Source organism: Drosophila serrata, unplaced genomic scaffold, assembly GCF_035046125.1.
Source record: "Drosophila serrata isolate PLE 108 unplaced genomic scaffold, ASM3504612v1 contig_245, whole genome shotgun sequence".
NCBI classification, from domain to species: Eukaryota; Metazoa; Arthropoda; class Insecta; order Diptera; family Drosophilidae; genus Drosophila; species Drosophila serrata.
In genome coordinates this window covers 2508963-2531906 of record NW_028257143.1, presented here as the reverse complement: position 1 = coordinate 2531906, position 22944 = coordinate 2508963, and the positions used below count along the sequence as shown (strand labels likewise).

The 22944-nt window shown below is 39.6% G+C and overlaps 1 protein-coding gene across 2 annotated transcripts in view; it reads left to right on the top strand.

The window, feature by feature from the left end:
* Positions 1-22944, top strand: part of nAChRalpha5 (nicotinic Acetylcholine Receptor alpha5) — a 56165-nt gene that overhangs the window by 27805 nt on the left and 5416 nt on the right. For both annotated transcript variants that reach the window (XM_086832085.1, XM_086832086.1), the window contains exons 4-10: positions 5321-5460; positions 11561-11896; positions 12096-12171; positions 15159-15353; positions 16202-16288; positions 18001-18110; positions 22371-22522. In XM_086832085.1, coding sequence (XP_086688211.1) covers positions 5321-5460; positions 11561-11896; positions 12096-12171; positions 15159-15353; positions 16202-16288; positions 18001-18110; positions 22371-22522 — 1096 coding nt within the window. The remainder of the gene's footprint in view (positions 1-5320; positions 5461-11560; positions 11897-12095; positions 12172-15158; positions 15354-16201; positions 16289-18000; positions 18111-22370; positions 22523-22944) is intronic.

Here is a 22944-nt window from a genome sequence, read left to right as displayed (position 1 = left end):
TACAAAGTTTACACAAGTAGCTTAAATATTTGAATGTAAATAACACAAACTATTCAATGGATATCTACATTAAAGAAAGTTTTCAAAGTTAGCATTATAGCAATATTTAAAGACAAACCACTTCCAAGCCACTGTTCTTACGTGATCATAAATTCGAGCGTTGGCATACGCTGGGCCAATGTCTTTGTGTTTGCAGTCGAAGTCGTTCACTTGCCCCTCCTGCCTCGGATGTCTGTCGGCTTGGCTTTGGGTTCATGTTTCATGCAACACCGACAGCAGCAGCAGCAGTTTCGACAACAATTGCCGCCTGTCCACATGCGTGTGCATGTTTATGATTTTATGGCAGCACTTCCGTTTCCGCCGTGGCCATATTGTACGGCTGCCCGTCGCTCCTCCCCCCGCCCAGTGCGCCCAGCTGCCATCACTAATCAGATTTAAACTTTGCACTACGTTGCCAGCGTTGCTTACATCGGATGCGACTCTGGGTCTGTGTGTTACTGTTACAGCGCTTCAGTGTTGCCAAAAGTGGGGTTAAAAAGCAGGAAAAGATATACAAATATAATACATATATTTAATTATATCAAAATATGATATAGTTATCACTATTGCTTTAGAGATGAGTTTTATTTATTGGTAATTATTTGAATATTTTCAAAAGTATAAGAGTTTTATATCAGAGCTAAACAAATTTTGGCAAGCGATTTACTTGTAATTCCTTTGAAAAAATACAAATATATTATAAGACACTTGATTCTGCCTAACATTAAACAAAGGAAGATGAATATGTTTAGAAACAAGACCGAATGGCAACACTGCTGGTAATGCCACATACTTCATCGTTGTGCCGAGTCTGCGCTTGCCCTATGACATCGTTCATACGCCCCGTTGGCCAGCCAAGTGCCCGTTCCACTTGTCCGTAGTCATCTTCTCTAAGTATGACATTTATTGCCACGGAAAGGCTTTTGGCAGGCATCAAGACTTTAAGAATTCCCGTTCTTGAAAGAAAAGCCTTTTAACAGCACTTCATATTTTATTTACCTTCAAAAATGTTGTTACCATTTTTAAATTACTTGACAGTCAAGTTTTCAATGAAAGCTTTAAGATTTTATAACATTCTTAATTCAAATGGAATGTTACCCTAAGAAGTTCTTCTAGGAAAAATCTATAGATAAATATAGTATTAAACTATACCAATCCTATATTGGCCTATCCCACAGTATCATTTATTATTCCACCATTTTTTTTTTGGAAATGTCAACTCCTCTGGGCTCTCCACACTTGCATACACAAGACTGTCGGGTGAAATTCGATAAATGTCAAAGGAATCCTTCCATCATTAGCTAAAGGCTTCTACAAGAAAGGAAAACACAATGTCATCCCTGCCATTTGCATTATGAAACTCATCCGAACCCAGATGCTCGCACACATGGGTCTGAGACAGATGATGGGCCCATCAGCCAAATACAAATAATCCACGTCCCATCACCACTCCCGAGGAGTGTTTTACAAAGGATCTGACCTGCTGGAGTAGCTGACGAGTACTGGGGGCTCTGAAATGTGGGCTGGGCTGAAATCAATCATCAAATGTGATGGCATTCATAATTTTCAATAGTGGACACAAGGCATTTTGATTGATCGCCTTGTCAGAGTATTCTCCGAAATGACAGAATCCTAAGCACTGGGAATAATTTTGTACTAGCTTCTAACTAGACATTAACTAATTAAAAAGGAGAGTATTATTTATTTCATTTATATATAATATAAAATTTTAAATATATTGACCAAGTAAGTGCTGTCCTCGTTTCGAAGGTACTACCTTTGCTTTTCAAGTGCTTCCTTCCCTTCTATTCCCAGTTTATCTTTGTCGATAGCTGTCTATCGATTTGTTTCCATTTTTAAGCCTGCCTCTGTCTCAGGTTACACCAGCCTCCCCTTTTTGTGACCGAAAAGGGAAAACGGAAACAAGAAGTCATAAGCAATTAAATGTTTGCCCAGCCCCAAGCCCCATCCAATTAGAGGAAACTCAATGTGTGGGATGGAAGAGGAGCCTCGGAGCGGAGCCTTAGCGTTGGAATTTTTATTGCATAAATTAAGCTTTGAATGGTTAAGCGTCACCTTGGCGCTATTAAAATGCCTGCTTCTGGGTGCTCTTGTATCCTTATTTTTCCCTTTGCTCCATCGTTTCTCTGTGCTATCCGTGTTCTCTGTTGGGTAGCCCAGGACCCGCGGTTCCTAGCAGACACCCATTAAGATTCATCACTTTGGTCCCTTTCGCGAAGCGCCCTCTCCCCTTTCTGTATTGGTTGTGTGAGCCTAAGTGGTTTAGTCCTGCGACAGTTTTCCAGTTTTTACTAGTCGAAATATTTTTACTCTCTTCTGAGGATGTTCCACTCAAAGAATGTAACGGAGTACTACTTAATTGCTTTTAAATCACTTTCAACTTCGCTGAAGATTCATTTTAAAAATTTAAAATTCAGACGAAAAGCTATTCTCTTTTTTTTATAAACATTTTCGAAAACCAAATATTTATTTAAATCTCTGCAGTATAAATATTTCTTTTAAATATTCTTGTAAAGTGATCCGATTACTAAAAGTGATTATTGCTGGCTCTAAGTTCATAAAGGACATTCATTTGGCCCGAAAACCGATTTAAAGAGACCTTCTATATATATACTTTTTCGGCCATATTTCGGTTGCCCCTCGAGAGAGCGTTGGCCAATTTGCTCTCGTTATTATTGCTGTTGTTGTGGCGTGTGTTTTTGGTAGGCAGCTGCATTTTCTAACCAATTTTGCTTGCTTTTTTATTTTGCACATTAAATTGGCTCGCTCTACTGCGGTTCCCCGCAGCCCCTCTGTGGCGCCTCCGCCGCTCCTGAATGCCAACCCATCGCCAGCTGTTGCCGCCTGCCGCCTTGCGCGGCAACTCCCCTCTCTGTCTGGCTTGGCTTTGTGAAATAGCAATTACTTTTTCATGCTCCACTGCAATAAAATTGCAATTTTATGCGGCCTGCCGAAGGACAATAACAGCAACAACGTCAGCAGCTACAACAGGACAACAAAAACAGGGAAATAACGAAACGGAAGTGCAGCCATTGAAAAGGCATTTCGAAATGGCCGCAGCCTGTGTAAGGAAGAGGAAAGGATGGAAAGGGGAGAACTCGGCTAAAGTTGAAAGATGAGTCGACTATCCGAAAAGTTGGAAAAAAAAGTCACGAAAACCGAAAGCTAATGACTTTTGATGTACATATATATGTGCCAGTCGTTAGGAAACTCTTCAAGAGAGAATTTCATTAAACTCATTTATTTAGTAATAAATGGTTCTTAAGTTTTTCTAGATATTTCAATTATGAATTTCACTTCTTCTACTGTAATTTTGAGGACTAAATAGAGTAACAAAGAGTTTAGTTAGGAGCTATGTTCCTAAAGGAGTTACAATCTTAAAGGAGTAACAAAACATTTAATATTTCTTACAAATTTTAACACTCATTGTAGTAAATTCCTATGAATAAACTCAATTTTTGTATTTATTCAAAACACTGCAAGTTGCATTATTTAAAGCAATAATGATTTTGATTTTCTTCATAATATTTATGGCAATAAGAAGACATTCAGTATAGATCTAGTAATAAATCCTTTTGTGCTATAAACTTGTGTCACTGTTGAGTTAATTTAAGTTTCATGCGGAACATTTCTGGCCACATGGATCCTTTTTCTCGATTCTGTTGCATTTTTTGTAGTACTTACACTCTTTGTTTACGATGGTTAGACAACAAGAGTAAAATAGAAACAAAAGTCCCGTCTCAGGATGGCGTAGTCAAAAGTCGGCAAAAGTCGCCTTTGTGTCCAGTTACAATGGCCGCCCCGATACTCAGGATCTCTGGCAGGCTCTCATATTTGTTTTATTATCACATTCATTTTGACACTTCATCAGACGTTGGCCTCTTTTTTTACCCTGCTGTTTTTGTCCTTTTCCGAGACTCTGTGTTGCTTTGTCCTCACAGTCAGTCCTCGCTGGTGTCAATGCTTTGCCTTAAAGGCCTAACTAGTTGCCATGCCCACCCACAGCCACAGCAAGGATCTCCATCCCCATACCCATCCGCAGGACCAAGCCCCCCCAGCACTCGCACTCATTGTTGGCCTGTGCTCGTTAGCTGCAGTTTTTCTTCATCTGCTGTCGCCCTTTTGCATAGCCTGCAGGCTCGTCATTTTGTTTTAATATTAAATGAACAAGGAAGAGAGGGCCACGTGAAAAGCGAATGAAATGTGCAAAAACGGGGCTCCTTGGCGGTGAAAGTTGCGGAGAGAACTGGCCAGCGGAGGACTGAAGACAAATTAAAACTAAAAAATTCATGTGCATAATTTCTAAACGCTGTTCATTTCGTATGCAAATCTTTTGGCCTGGGCCGGCTAAGCTCCTAGAAAGTGAAAAGTTTTCTATGCAAAGCAGAATCTCACCATTCTGTGGCACAAAAAGAGATGCATAGCTTAATTTTTGAGTCTAAAAATACAATGCAATTCGCACTTCCCTTCAGGATCCTGTATTTATTCTATATTTGGATTTGCAATATCTGTTTTTCCATTATAAATTACAAACCGTATATTTTGCTGATTGTTGCAGTGGGTGAAAAATGGAAGGAAATATCTTAAGAAATTATCAAATTGAGAGGCAAAGAGCAGGAAGCAAGGAAGTTTGCCTGCTCCACAGAATCAAGCAACTTCATCTAGTTTCTTTTGTAGTTTCATCTGCTGCCCACATTCATGCATAAATAATTCCACGATAACGATGCGAATATGTCCGTCCGTGCATGTGTGTGTGGGGGCAATCTATTATCGCCGGGGAAAAACGTAACAAGAAAATTTGTATGTGAAAAACTTTTGCTCAATAAAAGTTTCCCTTTGTTATTCGCCTGCCGAAGAACAATAGTCGCTCTCACACAGCCAGCAAAGACATATGTGTGCTGGGAAGGGCGATGAGCAAAAAGGGCAAAAAGGATGCAAACTTTCTGCCACCATTCTTTCGAAGAACTCCTTCTTTCTGTTGCCTTTCCGAGCCAACGCTGCCCCAGTCCAAGGAGCGAGGCAAGCAGAGCTGCAGGAAGCCAGGACTCGTAAACTTTTGCATATCAATAAATTTTAGTTGCTCGCCTTTCTTCCCCTGCAAAACCAAAACCCATTTGCCGAATTATTGATGTTGATTTGCGGCGCTCCTGTGAAAGGGCAAACAATTACTGCAGTCCTTTTGCAACATTCCCACTGCCTCAGTCCCTGCCCCATTCGCAACTAAGTTGTGTCTACTAATGCGAATTTTATTTACTTGCAGTTTGCCTAGCAGGATATCATGAAAAGAGACTGTTACATGATCTTTTGGATCCTTATAATACACTAGAACGTCCCGTTCTCAACGAATCGGACCCGTTACAATTAAGCTTTGGTTTAACTTTAATGCAAATTATCGATGTGGTAAGTACTTAATGTTAAATAATACATTATTACGTCTTTAAGTGTTTATATTCCTAAGATAATAATATAAATTTTCTAATTGTTGGTAATTGTGTTTTGTAGAAACCAAATATGCAAAAGTATTATAAATAAAATCAAGTATAAAACTATTATTGATTATTCGATGTAAATGAAACAGATTTCTAATAGTTATAGAATCGACATAGTTCGAAGCCATTTAGACAAATAGAAGAAGTTTATTATTTTATTTATACCCAGTATGTATCCAAATTATCAGAGTACACCCGCACAAATGTATTTAATATATATTACTTTACTATTTTCAAATTAATAAAATTTTTACTGAGTTCAGCTGGACAAAATCATCATTCCAGCACTTAGCTCATCATATTCCAACACAACACAGATAGTTTCCTTCTGATTAAAACCCAAATAGACTGGATTTAAGAACATCCCTTTAATATCCAGCTTAATACAGCGACAGTTCTGTGCCTGCAAAAAGCACTTTCAGTTTCACACTTTTACTGTCCCCCTTTTTGAAGGCACCTTTAAGTTTGCAGCTGGAAAAAAGAATCCCTGATGACACAATTTGGTCCCTCACAAAAGTGAATTGCCAAGAAAGTGAAATTTTAATTATTTGCCGGAGAGGCATACACACACACTGGGACGGTGTGGGTCCTGTCTGCTGCCTGTTCCTTGAATGGCAGGATACCCGTCCTGCCGCTTCCATGGCCTATTTGCAGACAGGACACACGAATACACATTACACATTACACATTACACAGCCCCGTCCTGACTGGCAGTGTCGAGCAAATTACATGCAACGTCATGTGGCATGTGCGGCGGTTGGCTCATTTTCACCTTTCGTGTGGGCGAACTGCATTCATCAGTTGGAAAAACTTTTCTCTAACTCACAATTGCGTAGAGGGCAAGGCGGAAGCACAGAGGGGGAAGGAGGGAGTTAGGGAACCCGGAGCAAGGACTGGTGAACGAATAAGGTGCAGAACTGTCGGAAAAGTCGACGCGAGGCGTTTGCCTTTGTTAGTGAGACAACCTCGATTCATATTAGATTTGCATTGCATTTGTCCGTGAGTGTGGCTTGTTTGTTTGCCTATCCCGCACAAAGTTGGGATCCAGCAAAATGGAGCGCACAAACAAAAGGCACTCACACACGAGGCATGAAAGGCAGCGGCAGCGGCAACGGCAACGCAACGGCAACACAGCAGCGCCCGAAAGTTGCTGTTGGCATATAGGACATACATACAAGCGTGTTGCAGAGTCAGGAAGGAGCTGGGGAGCAGCAGAACAGTTGGTGGCAGGAATAAAAACGAAAACGATTCCAGACGCTAGAAAACTGCGCATTCAGTGACGCGCTAAAAGTCACACATACGCAAACAAATACACTTGAACCAACTGCAAACAGCAAAAAGCAATAAGAAATACACAGAGAGAATATTCAAGACCCAGCTGCATGAACCTCCTTTTTTTTGTAAGAAGTAAGGAAGTTATTGTTCAGTTATTATTAAATTCTCTCCTTTAAATATCATAAAACCACAGCCCAAGTTACGCCATACTTTTATATTATACTCGAATTTTCGGTGCTGAATCTACTTTATTAATCAGACTGTAATGATATTTTGTTTAAAACCTATAGAGAAACAGCAATATAGAGACAGTCGGTCTTTTCTACGCATTCTAGATCTATGCGCCCACAAACGCACTATCTTGATTACTCTCATAACTTGAAGCGAGCTAAGACAGTTTAAATATCCCTGCCAGCTGACATGAATTGTCGTTATGCATCTTATTATTAAAGAATCTCTACTTCAACCCTATCACGAGATGCACAATAATTGCACAAAAATGTCTAATAGATTCGTTAACCGATTGTTTTGGATTGCTATATAACCCTAAAATTCATTTAGCTTGCAACAGCACCTGAAGTCTACTAGGATCGCTTGGATTTATTTAATTGAATAATCGATTTAGACTATTATTTAAACATCCAGTTTTCCCTAAGATATATCAAGATTTCGGTCAGTGCATTTATAATAAAACACATACGTACACACTTGGCATGCAAATAAAATGAATAAATAAAATTTGCACATGTGCTTTTCACACCTTGTGCCAAAACATATAAACCCGAGGGCTCGCGGTGCTTCCAGGTGCTCCGTGAGGGAAAAGCAATGAAGTGCGAGTTGCTGATGTTGCTGCTGTTGCTGCTGCAAAATGAAGTTGAAAGAACGAAGCGAAACGAATGGGCACAATGCGCAGTGGCAGTCGTTGTTTGGTGGCAGTAAAAACTGCAGCACGCACACTCGAAACGCAGCCCAGCAATTACAGGTAGCTGGATACCTGAGTACAGGGTACAGGGAACTGGGAACATAAAAACCAAAATCGGGTCATTTCTTTAACATGAGGGGCGGGGAAACTGGGGATGCCAAACTAGGGTTTATGAGCCCTGCGGCGTACTCAGACTTTTATGGCCCACTGTAACTGGCCCGCTTAGATGTCACGGCAATCAAAAGTTGTTAATGACTGACGGGGAATCGTAATCGTAAGGAAATTAGTTGCATATGGTGCGATAATAAAGGATATTGCTCTCTTGCCGCCCCCTCCATCTTGGCTGGCATTTTCTTTTATTTTTGCCCCTATAAAGGAAACGATTTTCCGAGCATTGCAGGTCACCGATGCCATTAGTTGGCCATTGGGATTGGGAGTACCCAAGCGCTTAACACTGGTCATATTTTTGTAAGTTAAGAGCGAGTCCCTGCTGCATTTGCATGCAAGCACCGAGTTCAGGGAGTGTAATGAAAAAATTGATACATTGAAAGTAATGTCCACAGCTTCTTTGTACCTTGGATACATTTATTTGGAATTAATTTAAGACCCTTGTGTTAATCGGTATCACAATCATAATATCTGTACCATATGGTCCTCATCTGATCACATGAAAAATAAATTTAAGACCGCTTTCTGTTGCTGTTCTTTCCCACTTCCCTTGTGCCTTGATTTGGTTAAGTTTCCTGACTGGTTTTCCATTAGAGATCATTGATCACTATTCAAGATTCAGATAATAGATACTTCTGATGAAATAATCAAATAAAACTACTTCAGGACCTTTGGGTTAACTTAAACCTCAACCAAATAAACCTTGAGAAAGAGAGAAAAGCGGGGTCAAGTTAGATTAGCAAATATACTTTTAGGGGAAATCGTTTTCTTTAGCCAAATTAGCGACAATCAAGATGCAGTGGGAATTACCGAAAACTAAGCTGAAAAAAAATTAAGCCAAGCAAGAAAGGGAAAATAGGGAAATGGAAGTGGAAAAGCTCGCAGAAAGACAAGTCTTTCCCTTGGAGGAGACCAGGCGGGTCGAGGAGCGAATCCTTGGAAGCAAGGATGGCAATGGGGGGGAGATGAGAGTACGAATAAACAACTCCCAGGCGCATTAATTAAAAAGGAGCAGACAAAGCGAGGCGCAGATTAATTGCCATCAATGCGAGAAAGGCGGCAGGCAGAAGGAGGGCTCAGATAAAGGCCAAGACGCAAGGAGCCGCGCAAGGCTGTTGTGGAGGAAGTGATTAAGGAGGAGCGGCAGGACGACGGATTCCGGCGGTGGATATCAACGGATATCAGCGGAAAATGAGTAATGAAGAGATGGGGCAGGCCATTTTTTATGCATACAGGACAATGTGAAACTAGGCCTGGGCCTGTGTGCGATTGCGATTTGTGAGTGTGAGTGTGAGTGTGCGTGGAAATGAGCGCCGCGTTTTATGCTACAGTTTCAGTCTGCTCCCGAGTTGGCTTCCTTTTTGTTTAAATTCTACGAACGTTGTTGTTGGCTTGCCATGTCAATGAACTGGCCCCTCTGGTGTAGGTGTAGGTGTGTGTGTGCCCAGCGAAAATATGCTTTTTCGCCACACACACGTATGCAAATTCCCGCACTCGAACCCAAAAAACTTGTCTTTGGCTTCGGGAAAAAAAGAACGAGAGCGGCGAAATAAAAACTCCTGGGCTGTAATAATTTTGCCGTTTGCTTTTTCTGCTCATTTAAAATTCAACAACCGCCGCTCGCAGTCGCCTTTTATTTATATATATGCCTCCTTCGGCAGACACACTCACATAAGCGCAAATACATTCATACATACGAGCACTATTTGAATGCGAATAAGCCTCATTTAAACATGGCCTGTTCCTAGAATGTTTTTCAGCCGCAGTTGCACTAAGAAAAACAGTCAAAAAGCAGGTGGATCTTTTTAAGTAACAGTACGTGATAAAATAGTCTGGAAATGTTTAATAACATTAAAATTCTGTTTTATAAGACTAAACCTCTTTGTATGGTAGCAAACAATCAAATAACTTGAGTGTAAAAGCACTTGAATTAAAGCACTACCTCGGTTTTATATTTGTATTCCTTCTACCACATTTAACCTCTCCATCATTTTGCAATTAAATTTAATTATTTTTGCTCACAAGTTTCATGTTTATTTTTTGTGGTTGTTAGTTTCATAATTGTGTGTATTTCTTTTAATTTAAATAAACATGCAAGCTCAAAATTTCAATGGAATAGAGAACTGGAGGTGCAAAATAAAATAACATGCAGACGGGCAACGTTCTGTCAAAAGCTGGCAGTTGATTGTGAGGCGAGAGATTTATCAAATTAAAATTAAAGAGGATTTAAACAGGGTGGAAAATGCTTTAAATAAAACTTTCCGCGAACGTTCTGGTTGCTCTGTGGTGAACCCATCTGGCCTAACGAATTATGCGCACCAAAAACACACTTAATCCGTAGAACGCCCAAATTAGTGAGCGTCAACAAAAACTCAATTTGGAAAACGGATTTTATTAGGTCGCTCTCGACACTATTTCCGCCCAGGACTCTCCCCTCCCCGCATCGCGATGGCTGGATAAAATCCTGGCATACTTTTCACCGTCAACCATTTGTTTGTCTGCTGTGGTCGCCATTGCAAAGTGCACCGCAAAACATAAGTGTGTGTCCTGTGTGTATCCTGTGTGCTGGAGTGGGAGAACGAGAGGTACGGAATGGACTCCGCTGCAGTCAAGTGCAATAATGTAATGGCTATATTTAGCCAGGACACGTTCCATGTTTGCCTTTGCACTGCGATATGACCGCAATATTGCCGAGTCCTGCCACGTCGCTCCTTTGCAGCGTTATATTTGCCGCATGTTTCGATTTTGTTAGCGAACTCCCCGTAGATGGTACATTGAAGGGAGGTCCTCAATGATGTCTATCGCCTGCGGGCTCCATTTCACTTCCCGTGCATTCTTACCGAATATTTCGGGCCCATTTTGTGATTGCACTCGCACACTGACTAACGGAAATTGTTTGGTCAAAATATTTGTGCAATGCGAAGCCAGAGCTCATCCCGAATCCTTCGCTCCCGCTCCATTCCAATACTCCGTGCTCCTGGCTCCCTTTGTTAGTTAAGCGCCTGAGATTTGCTTTTTGGTATTCTTTTTTCAATTTTCCAAAGCGAGTTTTGTTTTTCCCATTTCATTCCTGCTCTTGTATGTTCACCGAGTGAGCCATGAATATTTAAGGCATTTAATTGTAAATTACACATACGTCCTGTGGGCCGCTGTTTAATTTTTTAAGCGCAACTCTCTGGTTTCACTTTGGTTATTGGCCTGCCTCCCCGGGCGAATCGGTTAGGCTGAATATCAAAAATTTAACTCACTTTAAAATTGGTCCTAAAAAATCCTAAAAAGAAGCTTATTCAAAGTTCTTGTATCGTAGACTTTAACAGAAACCAATAATATTATATAAATACATAAAGTAATAAAGCTATAAAAATACTTTTTTGTTTTATATTTACTTGTAATCCAATTTTAAAGAACTCTTTTTTTTTCAATTACAATGCTTGCTGGATGTGAGCCAACAAATTCCCCAGAAGCTGGCATCCGCTGCGGCAGGATATACTTTATAAAAAAAAACTCGTAACCAGCGCGAAATTTACAGTCAAACTTATATAAATATATATTGTGCTTTTTTATGCATGTTAATTATTAAAACCACGGAATGTGGATGTGTGTAATTAACTTCCTGTTGGACTTCCATTTGTTCTTTCCGCCGCAGGACGAGAAAAATCAATTGCTAGTCACGAATGTGTGGTTGAAACTGGAGTGGAACGACATGAATCTGCGCTGGAACACCTCCGACTACGGCGGAGTGAAGGATCTGCGCATACCGCCGCACCGCATCTGGAAGCCGGATGTCCTGATGTACAACAGTGCCGACGAGGGGTTCGATGGAACCTACCAGACGAACGTGGTGGTGCGGAACAACGGATCCTGCCTGTACGTGCCGCCGGGGATCTTCAAGTCGACGTGCAAGATCGACATCACGTGGTTCCCCTTCGACGACCAGCGCTGCGAGATGAAGTTCGGCAGCTGGACCTACGACGGATTCCAGGTTTGGTTCAGTCTCCCACCCAAGCAAGGCAACCAGGAAGTACTTACTTACCGAAAAGAACTCGTAGTTGTTATGCTTGACCGATTTATTCGAGTGTATTTTTACGACTTATGATTTCCTCGGTTTACTTTTTGCATTGATTCGATGCGAGTGAGATATTTACATTATTCTACCCCTCTCCCCGATACCGTATAAAAAGCTGGATTTACAATTACAAGATGAAACTGGCGGTGATATCAGCAGTTACGTGCTCAACGGCGAGTGGGAACTACTGGGTGAGTAAGCCAACGTCGTCCTGGGGCGACAGCCTTCCTCTACATACTTCGACATCCAAACCCAGACTCTGAGCAGGCGGTCTCCCGCTCTTCAGACAGATAAAAAATTGAGAAATTACCTCCCGCCTGGGTGTGTGTGTGTGGAAGTGGAAGTAGAAATGGAAATGGAAATGGAAATGTAAATGCAAATGCTAAAGCGAGGTAGAGCCAACACTGCTTCGCTCTTTTGGCGAAGAGACAATAAAGACTCGCTGCTCCTCCTTCGCGGAGTTTGCCGGCCTTGCGGCTGATTTATAGCATACTTTTGTGGGCCCACAGAGGGACACACGCACACACAGATATAAACATCTTCTCTCTATCACTTTCTCTCTCTCGCTCTATCTCTTACTTACTCTCTGTCACTCTCGAGCAGGGTTCAAGCTGCGAACTAAAGTTCCGAACTCGTTCCGTTCGAAACTCCGACTGTTTGCCCATCGATATGTGATTGAAATCAGGGTTGGCGGTCGGCCAACATTTCAATCATCTAGAGATGGAAGAGTTACGTCACTGCTATTTGATACTGTTCTCTATATACTATATGTACTCTCAATTTCATTCAATTTTCGAGGTCAATGAATACGGAATTAAGTAAGGCACTCAATGAACCCTGTTGTAATCCCACCCAATTACTCAAATACTTTCCTACTCCACCCGAAAATCACACGCTTATCCAGTGTTCTCCCACTCACTCAACTTTCAAAACAAGACAACCAAATCAAACGCAAAACTCCCTTGGGCGCTTTAACTTCTAAAGTCCGAAATAGCCGCGTAAACATAACGTTTACTCTCAGTAAGAGTCCTGCTTGGTGGAGCATACTGCCAAGTATGCTGCTCCAACCGCAGGCACCACTAAGTTATTATTTAAACCGATCAAGAGGTAAGGCCCGGCCCCATGTATGCAACTATTTTAGACTATTTTTCCGGTAACTTCGAACCGTTTTCCTAATCGAAGCTAAGGCATGTGGCTAGCAAGTAACATAAGTGAAAAGTGAATGCTCAATAGAAAATGCTTAAATGCTTAACCCGTATATAAAACATATCTCGGGATATATGTACAATATATAGAGATATTTTTTGCCTTTTGTCTATCTATCTATCTGTTTGTAAACAGTTTAAGGGAAGACTTAGCCTGATGTGTAATGTTAATTAAACTTGTCATGTTTTTGTTACCTTTTCTTGTTTTCTAATTGAGATATAGTTAGTAAATGAAACGATCAGGAAAATGTATGTATATAAGCTTAGGGAAAACACATTCGTAATTGTCTAAATTGCAGACTCCTCAAAGAAACTATACAACCGCAGAGAGTGCGTGCTGACTGAACAGAACGGGGAAAAATTAAATAGTTTTATCCTTTCAACGGACTTGGAAGCATGCAGCAAAACCAATTAAGAAATTAAAAGACAAATAGTACTTGCGCATCCCCACATCTAGTATAAATTAGAGCCCATGCAGACATAGAAAGTTTTCAACTCAACACTGGCCACAAAAGTGCAAAAGAAAAATTTGTTTTAGTTTCATTTGCGCAACTCCCTTAATTTTCCTCTTTCTGGTATTTTTTGTTTTTAGTTCTCTTCCTCTCCTATGTCTGGGCGTAGTTTTTAGTAAAACTTTCAAAGTTCCTCGCCGGATTTTTGTTTTCCTCATATATCCCTTGTGTTCTTTTTTTCAATGCGCATTTGCGGCTTCCCTTTCTCTGCCAGATTATGCAAATTATTTTGAGTTGGAAAGTGCTCCTTGAACGAGTAACTGCTTGTGGAAATTCGGGAGGTGTCCTTAAATGTAGCTGGGTCATTTTTAAATACGCAGCCAAGGCATTCTGCTCGCACTCTCCGCCTCTAGTAATTCGCCTGGTAATCCGGGAGTAAGTTGAGCAAATAATTTAGCTAGAAGTTTCGTTGTCCGCCAATCTCCGGGCCATGCTTTTTGCGCAAAAGTTTTTATTGCGAATATGTTCGCGAGGCAGTCGAGAAGGGACGAAAGGACGAGGGGAAGGGCAATTAGGAGGCTCCCGGCTAAGAGGACTCCATGTCCTTTGAAAGGATGCACTTTTAAATTGAAGATGACGCAGCTTAACAGGGACTCGAGAAAAGCTTTTATTGTTTGTTCTTCCCAAGATTTTAGTTAGTAAAAGTTTTTGTATGAGTAATTTAGGCGAACTAATATTTAATTTTGCCAAGATTCTAGCTAAGGACTATGCAATGAGTAAAATACTTAAGGCTTATGATCGAATCGTGATGGCTGTAGCACAGGTGACTTGAGATGTACAGCCCTGAGGCCCTGCTTACACCACTCCACCCTAAAACTACTCAACTTACCCTGATTTTTGTATATGTATATGCATACTTGAACAAACCGCAAGGAAATTTCTTATCTCTAAATAACTTTTCTACTACGTACTTACATTTGGAAGGCGAAGTGCATAAAAACTTCTCCGTAGTAAATTGCTCGGCTTGACTCTACTACTCTGCTCTGCTCTGCTCTTACTTAACTTTACTTACAATTAGTTGCCTAGACAAATAAAACTCTTTCCGAACTAAGTTTACACTCAACTAAACATTACCCAGGCATGCACACCCACACTGCACACCCTACACACACCTCCCCACATGCATACGGGCATTTCCCGCTCCCCAAAAAACCAATCCTTATTGGGAACTGTAAATGGCAATAATGCTTCAATTACACTCACAGCCACTCTAGTCTTGATCTGCTCTGCTCTGTTACTCTGAAACACGCTTTAACCAATCTATCTACCCCCTTACTTAATCTAACTCTTGTAATACGCTCTGACTCTGAAAAAGATGCCAAGTAACATACTAAGTAAAGACTGCCAGAGATACCATACATATCTATATATCTCACCGAAACAAAAATAATACCGACCTCGAGACTAACCCCATCCAGAATATCGCATAACCCCTCTCTGTGTTCAATTAAACCATCGCAGGTGTGCCTGGCAAGCGGAACGAGATCTATTACAACTGCTGCCCGGAACCCTATATAGACATCACCTTCGCCATCATCATCCGCCGCCGGACGCTGTACTATTTCTTCAACCTGATCATACCCTGTGTACTGATTGCCTCGATGGCCCTCCTCGGATTCACCCTGCCGCCGGATTCGGGTGAAAAATTATCGCTGGGTAAGTGAACGGGGCGATAGTGCCATGGGGATGTGGCTTCGAGTGAGCTACATTAATTTGAAACCACTTATGCAACACAAATACTCGTGCTCAAGGATCCAAAGGGATGGCGAGGGGCGCCCACACATGCCAACAGCTTAAGAGGCGCTTCGGAAAGTATTTTCCAAGTACTTTTTAAATAATGACAGGCTTCGTCGGCGTCGCTAACAGCGCATTTCACATTAGATGCCTTTCATAATAGTGTTGATGAGAATAAGCCCTTTGGGCTTTGAGTAGGAGCTCCTTGTCCGATCGACAGACATCACACATTCCCCCTAAGTGGCATCGTGAGCCCGATGCCTGATGCGTTCTGATGACGCTAGTAAACAAACTATTGAACTTTTAATGCCACCATGGCTGAGTAGTAAAAAGTATTTCCGACGATGCCTTTGGCATTTGCAAGGACTGGGCTCACATTACCGAAATATGTAGAAATAAATTACTAGCAAGTGGGTGCTGCAAAGTGCAAGGCTCCGACTTCTGATAGAGAGCTTAAAAGATATTAAGAGGAGTTTTATTGGTTTCAAATATGGCAAAGTCATTGTGTTGAACGCTACATATTAGAACTACGAAATTTGGATTTTCCATTGTTGTTGATCACGGTAGATCCAATGACACTATAAGGAAGAAGATGAGTAACTCGCATTCCTTTGATTGAGAGCATTCCTATTCTAAGGAGTTACGCATCTAGAAAAGTCGTTGTCTTTTGTAGGTTGTTGATTCGGGATTTGCTGCTGGAATCTATAAATGATAAGTCTCGTAACCGTATTATCTCCTTTCTTAATGGAGTCTTCCCATCTGATATCTAGGTGTTACCATCTTGCTCTCTCTGACCGTGTTCCTCAATATGGTTGCCGAGACAATGCCGGCCACATCCGATGCAGTGCCACTGTTGGGTAAGATCATTTTGTTTACCAGTAGTATTCGATGGTAGAGTTTGTTGTAACCGTGTTCCTATTCCTATTATATCATGTATTCGCTGTGTATACTTAATGCCCTTGAGTTCACGTTTTCACTTTAGTTGACGCATTCCATTAAATAATCATTTATCCTGTGGTACTCTCATACATACATATATCTATGTACTCGTTTATAAATATTTCTAACGTTGCAGTTGCAAATCCATTTAATATACCCATGCATTTCTAAAATGATTTTAAATCGAAATAAAATCCGATGATTTTATAATATTAAAACCTTGACACACAACTAAAAAACTCGAAAAACGAAATCAAATTGATTTAAGCAGCATTGGCGTTTAATACAATATTTCTTTGGCAGCAAAGTCAAATGTTGTTCAATAATATTTGGCTATGAAGCTTTAAGAGAAATACCAGCTGATGCAACAAAACTAATAAAAACCAAAATCCAATATTACGTAGAGAGTGATTAATAATAATTAATCATAACTAGAAGGGCATATAAATGTTGATATTAAATATATGATAAAAATATGATAAATATTCCTCTTATATATATGTGAACATAATCAGCGAAAAGTGCTCAATATTTATGTAAATTTAACACACGAGTTGGTTTGAAAAATGCACACTTATTTGACAACGAGTTTCTTGCACGTTATAAATATTCTTTATTTCGGTTGTCAAGATATGATACAATTTTATACTTATGGTAGGGCTGTTTTTGATGCATATATACATATAAAAAAAATAAATACATGCATAAATTACTTGCAAATACCAGAAACTTTCGAACTATTTACAAGTTAAGATAAAGTTTAAACTATGCAGGACAGATTTCAATTAATGATTTTTCCCTAAATTTTGTATGATAACATTTATATTTCTTTTTCTAACTCTTGTCGTTTAATTATGCTGCTAATAATCTAAAATAAAACTTTATTTATACTAATAATTATTAAGTTAAAAAAATTCTGATAAAACAGCAGAAGGAAACAGCTCCACCATAGAATCATATGATAATACGAATAATTGCGACAATCGATCAAAACGAATTTTTCAATCTCTGAATTGGTAATTTCTTTCTCAAAAAAGCGCTTACAAAATTAATAAATAATCTTGTTAAACTTATTACGTTCTTGGCGTACACTTTTCGGTGTTTAATTTCTATGTATATCTATCCTTTTTCTGAAACATACAAGTTAACGTTAAATTCGTGTGTGTGTGTGCTTTAAGAACGAAAATAAATCTATATGTTTTTTTTCCACTCGAAAATAACATTTGCTATGCCATTTTAAAACGAAAAATAACAACCTAACCGAAAAAAATCTCGCATTTAATGAACTAACTAAAATATTTTGTACATATTTCTTGCCTTTTTCTTTCTTTCAAACAAACTATGTACCTACCGCAATAATGATATGTGCTCTCAAAATGCATATAACTCAAAACCAAACCAAAACCGTACACTATGAATGAATTCCGAACTTTGAAATATGCGTAAACCCGAACGAACTAACACAACATCAAATACCAAATACCAAATACCAAATACCAATCCAACAATATGAAATGAAACAATAACCCGATCCACACGCACCACTTAACAAATACAATTTATTCACACACTCAACTTAATATATATACCTTCTATATATATATTGACAACACGCCCAACCAACCAACAGGTACATATTTCAATTGCATAATGTTTATGGTAGCTTCATCCGTTGTGTCAACGATTTTAATATTAAATTATCATCATCGAAATGCTGATACGCACGAAATGTCCGAATGGGTAAGTTGCAAATAGGTCAACCCAACAACCATCTCAAACAACTACAGCAACCAACAAAACTCTCTCTCTCCAACCAACCAACCAACCCAATATCAAAATATGAAACAACTGCAAAAGCGACCATCACTCATCCTTTATAGATTCAGCTAGTGCCCAGTGGTCGCAGGACTGCAGCTCCAGAGGAGCGTCCTGTTGTCCTTGCCCCGAAAGTTGGGTGGAAATCCATCCCAATCCATCTTTCCATCTCCATCTCCATTTCCCTCTGCTGCTGCACGTTTTGTGGCCATTGTCGCATTGAATTAGCATTTTTCATCCGATTTATCTCCGCAAGGAGAGAGTAAAATTCCAAAAAACTTTACCCGAGAATCATGCAAATATAACTTATGTGTTAGCTAGCGAAATGTTTTTGTGTCAGCTTTTTTCACATGGTTTAGTTACTTGTTGTAATTTGTGTTGTATTTGTTTATTGTAAAAAAAAGGATACTTAAAAACATGGAAAATAAATAATTACTTGTGATTATGCTATTAAAATGATGTTTTAGCCTAAAAACAAAAATAATAAACCAAATGGAACTTTGGAAGACCAAAGTGTGTATACCCTTGCAGTACAAAATTTACAAAAATTTATCGATTTTGTAATTATTGTTTTAATATCCAAATTGGTGGTGCATAGGACATTAATCATTATTAGAAATCATATTAAAGTTTTGAATTTTACTAGTCGTAGAACATCTACTAAGTGCTCTTTGCCATTTTGAGAGATAAACTTAGAGTAAACATTTTTCTATCGATAAAAATTGAAAAAAGGATCAATATACATTCAATATTAATCATTCAATTCAGAATGCATATTTTAAGACACATTTATAAAATGGCATGTGTTTTTTAATGCATTCTAGTAGTCGATAATGAGTCAAAATTACAAAAATTGTAATACCTTCTGCAAGGGAATAGCACAATAAATTGGCCTAATATCATAATTTTTTGAGATGAGCTTTAAACTTAAATATAATATTATTTCATAACCAATAAAGTTTCGATATATATATATTTGTCTGCTTCCCTAAATAATTACAAATTAGGCAGGATCAAATAGAATTTCTGCAACAACGTGATCATAAACAATCTATTCTATTCAAGTTTTCAAAGTCCGTTGATTAGAAATTAAGGTTTTTTCCTTTTCAAACATTAGTTTCCAATCAAATGGAAAATACAATCATATCGAATCAATAAACTCACCATTAGGCGTTCTTTATCATAACTTGCACCGTCAACGCGCCTATAAAACTCCATGAAACTATAAAAAACATTATTTAAAAACAACTGAAAATCGCATTGCAAATAGTTGCACAAATAAATGTTGTTTGTTATCCTTTCAATTGTTATTATTGTTGATGTTGTCGTGCATTTCTGTTTCATACACCAAAAACAACCGATTTATGTTGTCCGGTTTCCAATTGGTTTTGTATTAGTTGGCGATGCCTACTTAGAGGCACTTATGCAAGCTGCAATTTTATGTTTCCCCTTTGATTTCGTTAGAATGCATAACTGTATCTGCAATTTAGCTGAAAACCAAAAGCAAAGCCAAAAAGAGTAACTAAAAAATGAATTGCCAGTTGAGTTGAGTTCTACGTATTCCCCTGTGTGTGTGACCCCGAATCGTAAATCCAAATAACCAAAGAACGTAATGAAGCAAAGGCAAATGCGAAAGTGAAAGGAGGGGAATGCTGACCCGAAATGTGACTGACGGATGTACAGAGTACAAAATGAATGTTGTAACCACCAACATGTCTAGCTACTATACGTGTCTACTATAAAATAATTTATGTAATGAAAAATATCGTAATGTTGATGTTGGGCCCATAATTTGAACTTATGTGTATGCAAGCCACAACCTCGATCCCAGCAAGAATCACCCCACCCGAGGCCACCTCAACCACCCAACTACCCAGCAATCCACCCACCAGATCCCATCCCCTTTTTGCTCGTAGCTTTCTAACCAGTTGCACACACGCCTTTGAATTTGCATCCAATGTGGAAAGTCTTGAATAAGACCGAAGCAGGCAACATCAAGGGAGTTAGTTGTCTCCCACAATGTATTACGTAATATCAAATGCTGGTGATCTGTAAATGGTACTTCCGTGTCTATTTTCCTTGTCAGTCATTCTTTTCTCTTTAAGTAATAGTATTTTAAATCATTTAACTCTGTACATAGTCTCTATATTTGTGTGAAAATCTGCTATTGGATGTTGTATGTGTGTCTGATTGCAATTTGGTATTAAGTTTTAAGGGTATGAAGGGGACTTTTGAAGAGAATTATCTTGAGCTTAGGTGGAAGGTAAATGAATATGTATTTTTAGATCAAGCTAAAATTAATATTAAGAAGTTGATAGCGATAGTGTAAACCCTTCATGACAAGTTCACTTCGCGACTGTCAAGTGGAAAGCAATTTCTCAAAAGTATTGCAATCGCCTGCAAAAGTGCATAATGAAAAGTTTCACCAACAATATAGAGGAAAAATCAAGAATAAGGGCAGCCGAGTCAAAGTCGATTGGCTTTTAAGGAGCCGCCGCTCGCTTGGGAAGTTTCATATGGTTTTGTCGTAAGAATGTGAAGGCGCCACCCCAAAGGACCCTCCATATACTCGTACAATTGAATTTGGATCACGCGGTGTGGGAAAAGCCTGCAAAGAAATCGAGTACACACAAAGTAACCGGAAAGTTGGGGCCTCGACAGCTGCCCCAGTTCTGAGTTGTCCTGACACGGCCCCGAAAATTGAGCCAATTGGAGGGTGCAGGTGCATTAGAAATGTGCTTGCCCAAGAATACGGCATTCGAAGGAGTGGCTGCCACCGCTGAAAACTTAACCCGCCCACCCTGTGTGATAACAACACAATCAATTTGCACGAAATTTGCACAGAGAGGGAGGGCGCAGACCCATTGATATGGATAAGGCAAATGCCAGTTGCTCGATTGCAATGGTTAACTTTGCATTTGGCTTGCACACCACGTTCTGAAGCGCATTTCCATGTAAGCTTCTCGGTTGTTGACAAAAGGAATAGGAAAAAACCGCCAGCAGAGGAGGACAGCAGGACGAGGACAAGGACGAACGACAGGACTACATTTTCAGGCAAACTGCAAGCGTGGTTGTCAACTAAGAGCGTCGGTTTTTCAGCTCCGCAACTGCATCTATGCCGAGTCCTGGATAAGCAGCAGTAAGGGGAGCGGGACATGTCCTGACTATCGATTGGAGTGGTTTTTGGTGGAACATTTTTCGTGGCAAAGCTTGAATTCCGCTCGAGCAGACGACCAGTTAGCCAGTTAAATCACAGGAAAATGCAGAGCTGGAAATTAGATTGTTTTTAATTAAAACTGAGACGGGTAATGAAAATATTTTGAAAGGCCAATTAACAGCTTTTAAAAGTAAAAAAGAGAGAGATCAAAGGCGTAGGCTTAGGAATGTCCTTGCAATGATTTAAAACTTTCTGTCAAAGCTTCAGGATAGGCTTTTAGGCGACCCTGTTATTGCGGTTTTTTCTGTAGACTATTATTCAGGATGTAAATAACAGAATAAAGCAACCACAATAATTAGAGAGTTAAGGTTTTGGGAGATCTAAACTAGATACCATTATCTCGGCGATATTTGTTATTGTTATTTCTAGCGATATGTCTGTGTGTCTTGTGTTCGTTCTCTATATGTGCATTATGTGTTGTGTACCGTATTTGTATTGTAGATCATAAATTTTGCATGCACCGTAGCTATAAATAAGCAGGTCCTTGGCGAAATGCGAAACCCACTCCACCCACCACTGGCACACGATGCCAAAGATATCCTTACACCCACATAGCACACCCGTATACGTATACACATTATTATGGCCAAGTGTAATAACAAATCACCCAGCATACACTGACAACAAACACTCTGCGGAGGAGCACACCAACGTGTTGCTCCCTCTCCGGGACGCGGTCCGCACAGTGTTGCTTTAGTTGTAATCAAAATCGAATATAAATCATACTCGCGGCCATCTGTCTGTGTGCGGGGTCCGTTCATGCAAAATAGCCATAAATCGTGGGCGCCCAGCGAGATTTCCACAAGTTTGCGGTCTCCCACACCCAGACAGAGAGGCCCGACCTGAGATCATCAGCAACCAACACGAACTAGTAACACACGCAATTGGGGCATATATGTTATACATCAAATTTGATTTCTGATGGCTCGTTCTCCACTAAACGTTTCAATTTTGCCACCTGCCGTTAGATTCGCATCGTGTTTTTGTGCTGGCTGCCATGGATCCTGCGAATGAGTCGACCGGGGCGACCGTTGATCCTGGAATTTCCGACCACGCCCTGCTCGGATACGTCCTCCGAGCGGAAGCATCAGATCCTATCCGATGTTGAGCTGAAAGAGCGGTATTTAACAATCGATAAAAAATAAAATGTTAATATTTTTAAGGGGGAATTTTTACTTCTTTTTGGGTTAATCACATTAAAAGTTTAAATACTTTTGTCAAAAACAAGAGCAGTTTTCCAACATTACATTAGATATACATACATTCATAATTATTGAATAGCCCATTCGCTGTGTAACTGAAAAATAAAAAGTAGTTACTTTTATTGTGGTTTTCCCGTTTAAGAATTAAGAATTTAAAATAGATTTCTACATAACTATAAATATATTTTATTAGTCATTAATTTAGAAGTGATTTTTAAAAAGCTTTTGGGTAGACCATTCAATTTTTATATCTGAGAATACCAGCACTTAATAGTTATTAGAAAGGACTTCCAATAAAAATTTTCATTTGGAAAAATTAACTATTATTATTAATTAACTA